This window comes from Cryptococcus depauperatus, chromosome 6, assembly GCF_001720195.1.
Source record: "Cryptococcus depauperatus CBS 7841 chromosome 6, complete sequence".
In the NCBI taxonomy this organism is placed as follows: domain Eukaryota; kingdom Fungi; phylum Basidiomycota; class Tremellomycetes; order Tremellales; family Cryptococcaceae; genus Cryptococcus; species Cryptococcus depauperatus.
In genome coordinates, this window is record NC_089473.1 from 756,990 (window position 1) to 769,796 (window position 12,807).

A 12,807-nucleotide genomic window follows, 5' to 3' on the forward strand; every position below is an offset into this window, starting at 1 on the left:
GAACGCATACTGCTTATGAGTCCATTCTCAGGCTGTTAACTCTATTCTGTTTCTACTGTTTGTGGGTTATGGGGGTCGCTGTATTGTGCTCCTCATTGAGCGCTTTCCACCAGCATCTCTCTTCTTTTCTTTTCTTTTCTTTTCTTTTCTTTTCTGACTTACCTCTACTCGCGGACTTTTTTCTTTTGACTAATTACAAAGTCAAAAAGTAAAATTTATCAGAACAGCGGCTTGATTTATAGAAAATATTTGCTTTACATATACTTTCCTTGGCATGTATCAAAATAACAACTCACTGTAAATTTGCTTCCGTTCTTCCCATTTTTTATCTTTTGCTTGCATTTCTACTTTCTCTTTAACTCTTTTCTTTTTTCTCTTCTTGCAATAAAACGTTAGCAATCCTAACCAAAGGAGCTTGCGCTGACGACAGTTTCGTACAGCTCTCAACAGCCCCACAAATCTTTTTGTGTTTCCATTCATCGCTTTGGTATTGATAATCCACAACTACCAACATTTGCACGACGCCTAGACGACGCTTATGGACATCCAAGTATAACAGAAAAGGCATAGCAAGCATCGTTATACCATCTAACTCTTGTTAAGCCTGTGAATTACAAAATGGGACACTCTACAATCCCACCACATCTCATAACTCTTCTTTCTTCTGCTCAGACGGATATCAATTACGCCACAGACGGATTAGAGGAGTGGATAATCCATCGACGATCAAAAGGAGACACCTTGTTTGATGTTTCAGTTGGCTTGGCCGAACTGGAAGATAAAGTGGGTCTTTTCCCAACCAACGTTACTGACTTGGACTTAGACTCCTCCCCACCTGACATATGCGTTTGACAGAGCTCGCTATCTGACCAATGTACCACAACCGGCAGATTTGACTCCGCCGATGGGTCCGTTTCCTCTGGTTAAATCATCTTCGACCGCGACCATTCTCAACCATTTAATGTCGCTGCCACCACCCTCCATCCAACATTCTCGTGAAGTTATCTTGGAATATGTTTTGGCCAGGGAAACAAAACTGAAAGAAAAGAAAGCAGGTAGAGCTGGAAAAGGCACATTAGGGCGGGAAGGGTTTGAAGACCTTGCTCGGCGTATGGGCGAATTGGAAGAAGCCCTTCGAGGAGACTCTACAACTATAAAACGCGAGGCAACTCCATCATCCCCATCAGGGGATTTATACCCTACGCCTCGTTCACCCCAGCAGCTCCAACAATCTCTCAACGAGAACCAACAGATTGGCTTGACCCTCATCTTATCATTGAGAATGAGCCTTTCATATTTCACTTTGCAGGAAGTGGCAGGTCAGCTTCTGTTGCTGGCTTTAGGAGATGCAGAAAGGATGCTGGTGCAACATATTAGAAGGAGGGTGCCTGGCGAAGGAAGATGGAGTGTGGGAAAAGAATTGGAATACATTGAAAGCCTGGTAAGTCGGACTATTCAAACATGTATCTTTTTATTCTGACAAAAGATAGGTACTTCATCGTAGGCCAGTCCTTCGACCAACTTTCCGATCGGCCAAAGCTCGCACACTGCTTCCGTCTAAACCACTTTATCCTATTCAATTACCGGCTCCTTCAAAATCACAATGTATCAAACAGATACAAAGTCTGATAAAAGAGTATGACGCAGGGGGACCATTGGGCGCAGCAGAATTCCTACGATCCCATGTGCCTTCTGGGATTGCTAGTGGAATGTTCACGTCCACTCGTGAGCGACACTTTTTAGGAAAGAAATCAAGCACTGCTAGCCCAACTATTGCGACCTTCACGCGAGAGTCAAGTCCTACGACTTCAAACTCCAAACCCTCGCTATCGTCACATACGCCCGGCTCCCCGATTCGAACACCACATGCAGACGACAACATTCTGGCTAATTACACGTTGGAGATTATCTCTGAATACATAACTCGTGAAAAACGTGAACATATGCTTAAATCAAAATGGGCAAAATCTGGCCGCGCACAATTGAGCAAGGATCTAGGTGAGATTGAATTTGTATTCTGTCTTGCCTCCAAAAACACAGCTTCCTCCCTTGCTCCACATTTATTGCCCACGTTCTTGTTGCTTCGCCGAACATTTGCATTGCTGCCTTCGCCTCTTCCTCAAAGCATTACTGAACCATACATAAACATCCTCCCTGCTCTGCCTGAGCCAGATGAGGTATCCTTCCGCGAGCCAACTGTTAGCGCAACCACTGCTGCTTTGTATGTTAATCCAAGATTGGATAACGACAAGGCGTATGAAGTGTTGGAAGAGTTGGTGGATTTTGAGAAAGAGAAGATTGAAGGCATTGGCGGAACAAGACAAGAGCTAACTGAGTGGATTGTTGAACAGATTGAGGCGGTCCAGAGACGAGTGAGTCCCATCTTTGATAAGCGAAATGAGCACTTACATTTAATCCAGTTTCCTGACGGGTCATATGAGGATGTGTTCAATCGCATGAAAGACTTAACCCTCAATTGTCCTAAAACGTCACCTCCGCCCCAACAGTCCATTACTTTTGCCCAAATGCCTACCATTCACCGCCGAACCAAATCAAACGCCTTCCCGCTCCCTAGTAGACCATCAAGTTCAGACTCAGGGAGCCCGGTGGCCATGAACCTTCTGAAAGCTCAGCATGCGAGGAGTGTAAGTATGCCCGATAGAAAAGAGACATATCAGTCAGATTCCGGTACCAATTCTGATTCCGATTCCGATTCCGACTCTGACGAACTACCTACTCGAGCATCCTCGCCTGCGCCTGTCCCCCTTCAAGATGCGCAAACTGCTCTACAGGCTCAGCCAACTATTGAAACATCTATACCTAATGCAGCTTCACTCGTGTTTCCGCCTGTAGAGATTGAAGACCACCGCTCATCTACAGCGTCTGGAGACGCATCGTCAGGTGGATGGTGGGATGTGGTCTCTGCTGTAGACCGAGAAGGTAGTGCACCTGTTCCATGGAAGGATGGCCTAGAGAACAGACCAGAAGAACATGCAGGTCACTTAAGCCAACCTTCTATCGGCAGTCTCATCGGAAACGACAGTCGTCAATCAAGCGCAATGGATGTGGTCAGTCCACTCAAAAGGAATGTTGAAGCGTTTTTACCGCCTGGCGCCGAACCTGCACAAATTTTAGACTTCACCAGGCCTATAAACCACCTTGAATTTAGTTCACGGTCTTTTCATCCTGTGCCTATACCTTCGCCTCCTAATTCAGCCTCAACACTACGGCAAGGAGAATACCTTCCAGGGCAAGCTATACATCCCCCAAGCAAACCTTTCATACTTCCCAAGCCACAAAATGACGTAGCAGTTGTAAATGAAGAAAATATATCTCCACCACTGAAGCTCACTGAAATTGAACAGCCAAAAAATCCTATGTTGGAAAACAATGAAATGAATGCTCATGCGGGTGTGAGGGAACCGAAGACTGAAGAGTTTACAACAACGCCAACATTGATTTCAACACCTTCGGCGCGAAGTAGCGCAACCTTGTCTACCATGCAGGCTTTTACTACTACAGCATCCACCCTACCGATAAAGAATACATTGCCCACAGCAATGTCAGCTGCAATACGCAATCATGACTCCACTGCAACAACACCACCATTTGCTCCAGATGTTCCAGTCATGAGCACCGCCAATACTCTAATCTTTTCTTCCAATCCCGACTTCAACCCTCCCACTTCCACAATCTCATCCAAATCCATCTTTGGTCGCTCCATGTCTCTTGTACGCCACAAAAGCAAAGGCAAAAAAGACAAGTCCAAGAAAGACGAGGAAAAAGAGAACGTCAAGGCAAAACAAAGAGTGATGAATGATCCAGGGAGATGGAATAAAGGTATGGTGGCTGATATTATGGGACCACCTGCAAGATAGCCTGGAGCTTTTGTGGCTGAACTAGGGTAAGGAAGTGTTGTATAGTGTGACATATCGTTAAGTTTTCCGGATTTCTTTGTTTTCTATTTTCTTATATAGGTTTTGCAAATAGTTTGCAGCGTGAAAAAGAGTGGAAAGTTTGAAACTATTGCAGTCATAAGAAACAAAACATTGTAGCTGTAGCCGTTTTTACAATTCTCTCTGCATTGCTTCAAAGTCTAAAGTGCCTATGCAGCCATTCATCCATCATTATTCCAACGTGAGAGCGATGCAGGGCAAATTGCGCATCAAGATTACATAAAGCTGTTTATATTCAAATGTGTTAAGCAAACAGAATTTTAACAAACCCAATCTAGAAATAAATAGTGTACTATCATCAAAATAAGCAGAAAACCCGGTAAATATAGAAAAGACTTCTAGGTTGACCTATGCCATCCTATCAAACCCAAATCAAAGAGTATCGAGACAAAAGACATAGACAGCTATCACAATCTATTATTCACTTTCATATTTCTACTCCTGGTATTGTCTAAACCTATACTCTCTGCTACATCATGCTGTTTGCTCTCCTTGGCTTCATCATGGTAACTGGCATAAGGATCCTGTGAGTACATCCCGCTTTGCGTTTGATGTCTTTTAGAGAGATACGGGTCCTGGGAGTAATCGCTCTTAGCTGCTCTATCCAGGACCGCAGCCTGGGAATCGGAAAACGCATTATCACGATCTGGTGATCCAAGCGCCACACCCCATTCATCACTCTTGACGTTGGAACGACCAACATCTGTCGAAGAGTCAAGATTTTCTGACCCAGAAAAGAATGGATTCTTTTGCTGTTCTGCTTTGATAGCAAGTGGAGAAGGTTTAGAAGGTTTGTGACGATACATGGGATCAACCGAGGCATTTGCAGCTGCACTTTCCGCTGCGGCTATACGAGGACCTGCACGAGATTTCTTGGGGTCCTTCGTCGTCGACGCAGGAGGATTTGAGACCGAGTCTTTTTCTTCAGGCGAAGCACGGCGTGGTGAGGGTATGCTAACACTGTGAGACTGAATAGAAGAAGATGAGGAGCCGGGTAATGATCCGTTGCTTGCGAGAGGGGCCATAACTTCCTCTGAGGAATTGCGCTCCATACTCGTGCGAGATAATTCAGCTGGTGCCGCAGCATAGTTGCTCTCATACTGAGGCTGCTGAGTGATCGGCTGGCCGTACTGGTTATATCCGTGCTGCGCGTTCTGCAAATGACCAACCTCAGGTTGAAGTTGGTAACCATACTCATTGCCATATTTGTATCCATAACCGCCTTGGGGTATGGGCCCAGAAGCAGAATAGTATGGTTGGGCTACAGAGGGAGGAGGAAGAACATGATGGGTATTAAACTTCTCACTGATAGGAGATTTAGATGGGCTATCCGAGTTTTGACGTGACGAGGACGTTGAAGGTCTAGAGGGCTTGTCTTTTTCTGCAGCAGCAGCTGCGCGCTTCTTTTTACGCATCAGAGCCTCTTCCCATCGTTGCTATGAATGATTCAGTATCGTCGTTCACATTGTTCATCGTACATGACGCATCACTAACCTTTTTGATGCGTCTGCTCCTCTTACGCCACCACCACCAAAGACTGAAAAGTGCCAAGCCAACTACAACACCGCCTACCAACGCAGGAATAGCGATGGCAATAGGGAAACTCGAGTCTTTCTTGTTTGTGCCGTATGCTGTGGGAGTTTCGGAGGCTAGAACAGATACTGTTACGTAGGATTGACGTTTCACTGGGACGAAGGCTGCAATAGATGCAGGGGTTGGTCCCGAAAAGTTGGACATTTTGGATAAGCGACGGAGGAACACAATTCTAGAAAGATCTTGTCAGAAACAAATTCAACTTGGATGCTCCTGCGCCAAAAGATGTCAAGCCCAAGACTGGTTTGCTCCTCTCTTCATTGCGGCCCTTCAGATTAGCCACCAGGCTCCAATGGCTCATTCTTATCAAAGGATGGACCTGTATTTCTCCGTCGTCCTCACATCATTGTATAAAGGAAATTGGCATGCAACGGGGAGCCTTCCTTGGTGTAAACTTGGGCTGCGAGAAGCGACTCATCCTGAGATATTGCTGGTCTGCTATCCACTTACCTTTTTATGTACTTGTTAGAGTCGTATGCTGCGCTGAGCTCAGAATAAGAAAAGGAAGACGTGGTAGTTGCCCATTTCAAGAACTCCAAAAAGAAGAAAAAGTAGATGATGAAACAACAAGAAAAAAAAAAAGAATTACTACATAAAAGTATTTCATTCATAATCAACGGGCCCGTGCACGCCAGCTTTCGTGCAAGCACGAAATGTCCTAATTTAACCCTATATAAATCTATATGGTGCATGAGATGGAGATCAGGTATCGAATGGGTCGTTCTAGCCTTATTCTAAATGAAAAATCAGTCCCAGCTACTATACAAGGAATTCGCTTACACATGACAATACGAGGCTCAGTGATGGAGGATGAAATCTACACATACATCAATACTAAAACGGCAGACAGACAACGACCTACGCTCTTGTGGGGCAAGACGGATGCGCCATTCACATACAGCTCGTCCTTTATCGTCACATCATCACCCAGCACTGTTATATTTTCCACCCTTGTCCATCGTCCCACAGTGCTATTCCAACCGATGATGGAGTTGGCAATCCAAGAGTGTTCTCGGATAGTCGCGTTGGACATGATTACACATCGCTGAAGACGCACGCCTGCACCAATTTTGGCATCAGGGCCGATAACGACGTTGGGACCAATAACGGCTGTAGGATCAATCTCAGCAGACTGTATGACCAGATTAGATACCATTCAGCAAAACACAACATGTACACACCGAGTCCACCAAGACGTTTCCACCGTACACCCACTTGTTTTGAGATGGGTCAGTGAGCAGACGAGAATGTTGCGAGGTCAGGTGTGAGAGATAGAGCCAGCTACCAGCAAGGAAGTCTTTTGGTTGGCCAACATCCATCCAAAAATCTTGCAGGTCAAAAGAGTGCAGTTGCTGGTCAGCAGCAATGGCGGGGAAGATCTCTTTTTCGATAGAAGTGGGACGAAGCTTTTTGATGTCAGGACTCGTATTAGTCCGTATAAAGTGGCTTACCTCAATCCTGTCTAGAACGCTAGGGTTAAAAATATATATTCCACCATTGATTCTGTTGCCAACAAACTCGACTGGCTTTTCCACAAAACGGTCAATGACAGTCGAGTTGGGCTTGGTGACAATAACACCATAAGCAGAAGGCTCTGCGACCTTGGACACCATGATGGAACCTTCGCATTTGTGAGCAAGATGGAAATCTCTGCGCAAAAGCGTCAGTTTGATTATGGGCTTAGCCGTACCCACCGGAAAGCCTCAAATGGGTAGGTACAAATGATATCAGCGTTGAGCACAAAGAATGGTGAGTCATCTTTGCCCAAAATTTCTCGAGCAAGAGCAAGAGGACCAGCTACAGGTTTCACGTCAACATCAAATCCTCCAATCCCAATTTCCAACACAACTCATGGTGTTGCCTAGACTGCCAACACCATGGAACAAGACATACCAGTACCAAGAGGCTCAGTCTCGACACTGAAGTGTATATTGATACCAAGCTCCTCTTCGGTCTTTTTTAGCACAGAGACCATAACTTCTGGTCGATAATTAACAGCAAGCACAATGTCCTTGACACCAGCCTAATGTTGAAAATTAGCCAAAGGCCATTTTCAGGGAATAAAGTGTCAGATTCACGAACCTTGACAAGAGCTTCAACCTGGTGCAGACTAGAGATATAATCAACATTTGAACCTTGAGAACGACGCGACGTGACTGAAATAAAGACCATCGCGATTTGACACGTGTCAGAACATGAAATAGCTCACATCATAGCCTAAGCCGAGTCATGTCAACAAAGAGACAATCAACACAATAAAATCACAGCATCGCAGCTGGACATAGGAAGATGACTCACTTTGTTGCAGAACTCGACAAGAGGCTTGGGCCATGACAACTATCGAAGCGGGATCAGCGGTAATTCTTTGACAAAGCGAGTCTTTTCGTCGCGTCTTTCTGCTCCGTTCTGGCATACAACATGTCAGGGGACAGTAGCAGACATAACACAGACACATCGCAGAAAAGACTATCCTCTCACAGTCAAAGGTCTAAGACGAGTACCGAAACCACCGACGAGAATCAAAGCGTGGAAAGCAGCAGAGTTAGCTTGACTGTGGCAGAAACAGAGTAGTGAACTCATCTTCATTGTAATTTTTGAAAAAAAAGGTAGGCAACAAGAAAAAAAAAAGGCAAATACAGAGACAATGGGCTATAAAGAAAAAATAATTATAGATACAAAAAGAAATACATCGGAAAGGACGAAGACGGCGGGATCAAACGATTTCTGGGATTCAAAAACCCAAAATCCAAAAATTATCCAGCAATATTCCATTTTCAGTAACCAAAATACGCCACGTGAATTTTTTATGGATTTTAAAATCATTTTATCCAAAAAATTCAGATTAACTTATTTTGCCAAAGATTTTTTTTTCTTTCTACAACTATCATAAAACTTCAGCATGCGTATCGAAAAGTGCTACTTTTGCTCTGCCAACGTTTATCCAGGCCATGGCACAATGTTTGTCAGAAATGACGCCAAGTGCTTCCGTTTTTGTTCTTCGAAATGTCATAAAAATTTCAAGATGAAGAGGAATCCTAGAAAGGTCAGATGGACAAAGGCATTCAGAAGATCTCATGGAAAGGAAATGGTTGTGGTATGTGTCGGCTTGAGGTGGATTCAGAAATCTCATGCGTGGTGTTATAGGACTCTACGTTTGAGTTTGAAAAGAGAAGGAATGTTCCTGTGCGATACGACCGAGAACTGGTTGCGACGACTCTCAAGGCAATGGAACGTGTTAGCGGAATTCGACAAAAACGAGAAAAGGCTTTCTGGAAGAATCGGTATGTTTATCAGAGTTTTTTCTTTTCACTGCTCAACTGACAATGTTGTGATAGTATGTCTGGTAACGCCGCCAGGAACATGCGAGACAACGCTCTCGAAATTGAACGTCACATCGAGCTTGTTCAGCCTCGTGCTTCTACCACAGGTAAACAAAAGGCCGGAGAAGCTCTTTTGGAGAAGGAAGCTGTAAGAGAAAAAATCAAGGTCAGGGCAGCGAGCAGGAAAGCTATGGCTCTGCAGCAACTTGGGGAGGGTAAGAAAAAGGAAAGTAGACTGATACCTGCCGAAGGTGGTGGCATGGGTATGTCTTTGGATTAGAGTGAGGGACCAATATGTTGTATGATATTCTTATGTATTGCTTGGTTTTCGCTGTCTCCTAGGGCATTATCTGAATTTCCGAGAATATTTTTCATTTCTATAACAAAACCAAAACCTCCCTCAAGAAATGTTGAAAGCACCAACATCGACTTGTTGGTGCAAAAAACGCTCGCCGACTCCAATATTTTCAAACTTGTTGCTCTGCAGTTCGGCGCCTTAGTTCTAGACAGCTACGTTCTGCTGAACTTGGCTTCTCTCTCGTCCATAATCTTCTTATAAGCCTCCACCTTTTCTCCCTTGTTTGCATTATAGGCAATCTTGGCTTGATTGAAAGCTGTCGCCATTATCAGTATATCAGCCATACTGTTCGAAATAGATTACCGTACGATTCTCTGGAGCCTTTTGGAACTGTTTGTGTAGTATATCCCGCATCTGGTTTTGCCGTAGACCGGGGTGATCCTGTCGCAAAATAGGCATCTCTCGCTCAATATAAGCCTCAAATGCTGCCTTATATCTCCTCTGTACATAGTGTCAGTACCACATGACAGCGTGTATACCTCTACCAACCTCGGGATGGGCATCAATCATCATTTCAGCCTTGGCTCCAACAGCAGCCTTATCTGTCTTTTGGTTCACCACCTCCATAGCTTCCAACATTTCGTCAATGCCCTTGGCACTCAGCTCTTTAACTTCCTCGGATTCTCCATCATCGCCCTTGGTCTTTCTCAGTCCGAGAGGATCGTTGACGGTATAACCGGAAACTCCCATGCCTGTAGGAGTGAATTTGTCTGCTGGCTTCTTTTTGGCACCAGCTTTGGGAGCGGCTTTGCTTTTGGATGGAAGAGAAGCTTCCTCAGCAGCAAGTAAGGCTTCTTTCTCAGCCTTTTTGCGGGCTACATTCTCGAGTCAACCTTAATGCTAGCCCAGAAATAGTAGTAACACACCTTGTTCAGCAGCCTTTGCAGCTGCAACGTCTGCTTTACTAGCCCCTTTAGCTATGCCCCACATGAGTCACAGAATCTTTGCAATAACCATGAGTCCAGGCTAACCTCCAGCCTTCCATTCCTCAGCTTCTTTAACCTCTTTCGTTTTCTCGGTTGCTTGCTTCTTCTTTTCCTACAAAAGTACTATGAGCCCATGCGCCAAGAGGTTTTGAATTCATTTCAATGTTTCATGTTGGCATTTAGGAAATTGATATAATCGATAGACATACTTCGTTTTCAGTCTTCTTGGCTCGTCCAGACTCTTTCTTGGAGTTACTGCTCTTGGGGGCCATCTTGACCGTCTCTTCTCCAAAAGATGGTTTCGAAAGAGGTTGTGACAAGTTGCTGTTGAAAAGATGATGTGACAGTTGCAAAATCAAATAGAATAATGGCGAAAATTTAAAGAAAGAGGAAATCATAATAAAAAGAAGTTTGGCCGATTAGATTATAACCGCTTTCATGATGATGTCATGACTTTTTTTGTAATAGTAACAGTAGAATTCTTTAACTGGAATCCTTACAAAATGTGTTATGGATTTGGGCAGAATCTAATTACTAAAAGCTTCTCTTGAATACTAACAAATACCTCTATGCGTTTGATGAAGCGATTGCAATTTTCTAATCATCGGGCTTTGTGTAATATAACCTTGACAACTTTGTATTGACAGTGAACTTGACGGAAGCAAATTGCAGCAGCTTTCAATTCAGTTGTCTTAATTTTGCAACATTCACAATCATTTCTGGCATTCTTCCTTCATCATCTATATCGCAGTTATGACCACAAGGCGCCTAGAAAATGAGACAGTCAGCGGACAGCCAGATTCGAAACGGCTCAAGAAGGATGGAGACCCTCCAGCCCTTGACATTGCTGCCATTCGAGCCCAACTTGCCGCCCGTAAAACTGCTCTCGAGGCGCAATCTGGCAAGTCAAATCCTGCTTCTTCTCGCCCAGCTTCCAGCGCTCCCGTACCCCAAGCACCTCCTTCAGGCTTGAAAGCTTTGCCAGCAAAGCCTACAGAGAGTGGTAGTACGGCAGATAAGATTGCAGCTGCCAAGGCCCGCATTGAGGCTCTCAATGCCAGAACCGCTAATCCTTATCTTTCTGGGGGAAACGCCTTTCCTTCAAAGCCTTCAAAAGCGGAGACGCCTGCGCCTAGCTCAATAGCTCTCCATCCTCTACTTATGAGCGATACGCAGCAGCAGCAAGCACCGCAAGAGAAAAATGAGAAAAAAGCTTTGCGAGATCGATATAAGACCATGGCGCCAAAATTCACGTCTGTGAGAGCAAATGCAAGCCTTGCTGCAACGCAAGCACCGGTGCGAGCTGCACCCGTTGCGCCCGCGCCCAGTCTCAATCCATACACTTCTATTCCAGCTTCTGCTTCGCCGGCCCCGGATGCAGAGAGAGTGTTTGTTCGAAAATCCAAAAAATTACAGTTTAGTAGAGCCGGTAAGTATGTGGAGCAGGGCGACCAGATGAGAAATGAGCAAAAGATGGAGGCTCTGAGGCAAAGAATTGCTGAAGCGAGTCGCAAGGCCGGGTTAGATAGTGAATTTGATACCTTGGAAAGAAGCTTGAAGGTGAGGGTTTTATAATTTGTTGAGTTGGCAACACTTACTCGTAATGACAGAGACAACCCCCCCCAGCTATAGAATGGTGGGATGAGGCTATCTTGCCTGAAGGCATGACTTACGAGGATGACCTTGAGGCTGCTTGCAACGAAATCTCCACTTCGTCCGATTCTCTCATCACCCACCTCGTCCTACATCCTATCCCAATTCCCGCTCCGGGAGATCGTAAACAGCTAGAACGCGGTCTTATGCTTACGAAAAAGGAGCAGAAGAAGATGCGTCGTCAACGTCGACAGGCTGAACTTGAAGATAAACGTGATCGTCAAAAGATGGGCTTGTTGCCACCCGATCCACCAAAGGTCAGGCTGGCTAACATGATGAAAGTTTTGACTTCGGATGCTGTACAAGATCCTACCAAAGTGGAAGCCAAAGTAAAGAAAGAAGTGGCAATGAGAGCTTACAAACATGAGAAAGATAATCAAGAAAGAAAACTGACAGCGGAGCAGAGAAAGGAGAAAGAGTATAATCAAATGTTGGCAAAAGAACGAAATGGTATTCGAGGTGCAGTATTCAAGTAACTCTACTATCTCCTCCTTGCATACGTACATCTGACTTTTTTTATCGTAGAATCAAGTACCTCACTAATGGTCGACACAAATTTAAAGTACGCGAAACTGCAAAATCCAACCTTCTCTCTGGCATCTGCATCTTTCATCCTTCGTTTGCTTTGATTTTCGTCGAAGGGATTGAAAAATCTATCAAACACTACAAACGACTCATGCTGGAACGTATTGATTGGACTGAACAAGCCCGTCCTTTAAAAGATGGTGAAGCTGTAACATCGGGTGGAGAGTCCAAAGAACCAGAAGACGGAGATCAAGATCTGTCGGACAACAAGTGTGAACTCATTTGGGAAGGAGAGTTGACAGAGAGGACATTCAGGATGTTTAGAGCGAGACATGTGGAGAGCGACGGTAAAGCCAAGGAATGGTTGACTCCAAGGTTTGAAGGAATGTGGGATCTAGCTAAAAGATGGCAGTGGGCTGGTGAGGATTTGTAGACCGACTAGGTCATCAATGGCATCCTGCGCTGGCAGCTTTAGT

General features: G+C 44.8%; 6 protein-coding genes across 6 annotated transcripts; 3 read left to right on the top strand and 3 right to left on the bottom strand.

Annotated features, from left to right (window-relative positions):
• Window positions 1-618: 618 nt before the first annotated feature.
• L203_105040 (uncharacterized protein) lies at window positions 619-3,878 on the top strand (the record flags this gene model as incomplete). Its single annotated transcript, XM_066214413.1, has 4 exons — window positions 619-756; window positions 824-1,441; window positions 1,491-2,372; window positions 2,421-3,878. The coding sequence occupies 4 exons, from the start codon at window positions 619-621 to the stop codon at window positions 3,876-3,878; spliced, it is 3,096 nt and encodes a 1,031-aa protein (XP_066070510.1).
• Window positions 3,879-4,363: 485 nt separating this feature from the next.
• On the bottom strand, window positions 4,364-5,693 carry L203_105041 (uncharacterized protein; the record flags this gene model as incomplete). The annotated part of the gene is made up of 2 exons (XM_066214414.1): window positions 4,364-5,392; window positions 5,451-5,693. 2 exons carry the CDS (start codon window positions 5,691-5,693, stop codon window positions 4,364-4,366), a joined length of 1,272 nt encoding a protein of 423 aa, XP_066070511.1.
• A 535-nt stretch (window positions 5,694-6,228) lies between these two features.
• On the bottom strand, window positions 6,229-8,135 carry L203_105042 (mannose-1-phosphate guanyltransferase; the record flags this gene model as incomplete). The annotated part of the gene is made up of 12 exons (XM_066214415.1): window positions 6,229-6,283; window positions 6,332-6,366; window positions 6,412-6,681; window positions 6,731-6,955; window positions 7,001-7,199; window positions 7,244-7,346; window positions 7,443-7,572; window positions 7,632-7,659; window positions 7,759-7,766; window positions 7,848-7,886; window positions 8,028-8,075; window positions 8,130-8,135. 12 exons carry the CDS (start codon window positions 8,133-8,135, stop codon window positions 6,229-6,231), a joined length of 1,146 nt encoding a protein of 381 aa, XP_066070512.1.
• Window positions 8,136-8,571: 436 nt separating this feature from the next.
• On the top strand, window positions 8,572-9,149 carry L203_105043 (uncharacterized protein; the record flags this gene model as incomplete). The annotated part of the gene is made up of 3 exons (XM_066214416.1): window positions 8,572-8,643; window positions 8,694-8,830; window positions 8,885-9,149. The coding sequence occupies 3 exons, from the start codon at window positions 8,572-8,574 to the stop codon at window positions 9,147-9,149; spliced, it is 474 nt and encodes a 157-aa protein (XP_066070513.1).
• A 230-nt stretch (window positions 9,150-9,379) lies between these two features.
• On the bottom strand, window positions 9,380-10,425 carry L203_105044 (uncharacterized protein; the record flags this gene model as incomplete). The annotated part of the gene is made up of 6 exons (XM_066214417.1): window positions 9,380-9,483; window positions 9,536-9,668; window positions 9,717-10,042; window positions 10,094-10,144; window positions 10,199-10,265; window positions 10,363-10,425. The coding sequence occupies 6 exons, from the start codon at window positions 10,423-10,425 to the stop codon at window positions 9,380-9,382; spliced, it is 744 nt and encodes a 247-aa protein (XP_066070514.1).
• A 481-nt stretch (window positions 10,426-10,906) lies between these two features.
• L203_105045 (uncharacterized protein) lies at window positions 10,907-12,764 on the top strand (the record flags this gene model as incomplete). The annotated part of the gene is made up of 3 exons (XM_066214418.1): window positions 10,907-11,713; window positions 11,764-12,278; window positions 12,332-12,764. The coding sequence occupies 3 exons, from the start codon at window positions 10,907-10,909 to the stop codon at window positions 12,762-12,764; spliced, it is 1,755 nt and encodes a 584-aa protein (XP_066070515.1).
• Between the last annotated feature and the right edge of the window lie 43 nt (window positions 12,765-12,807).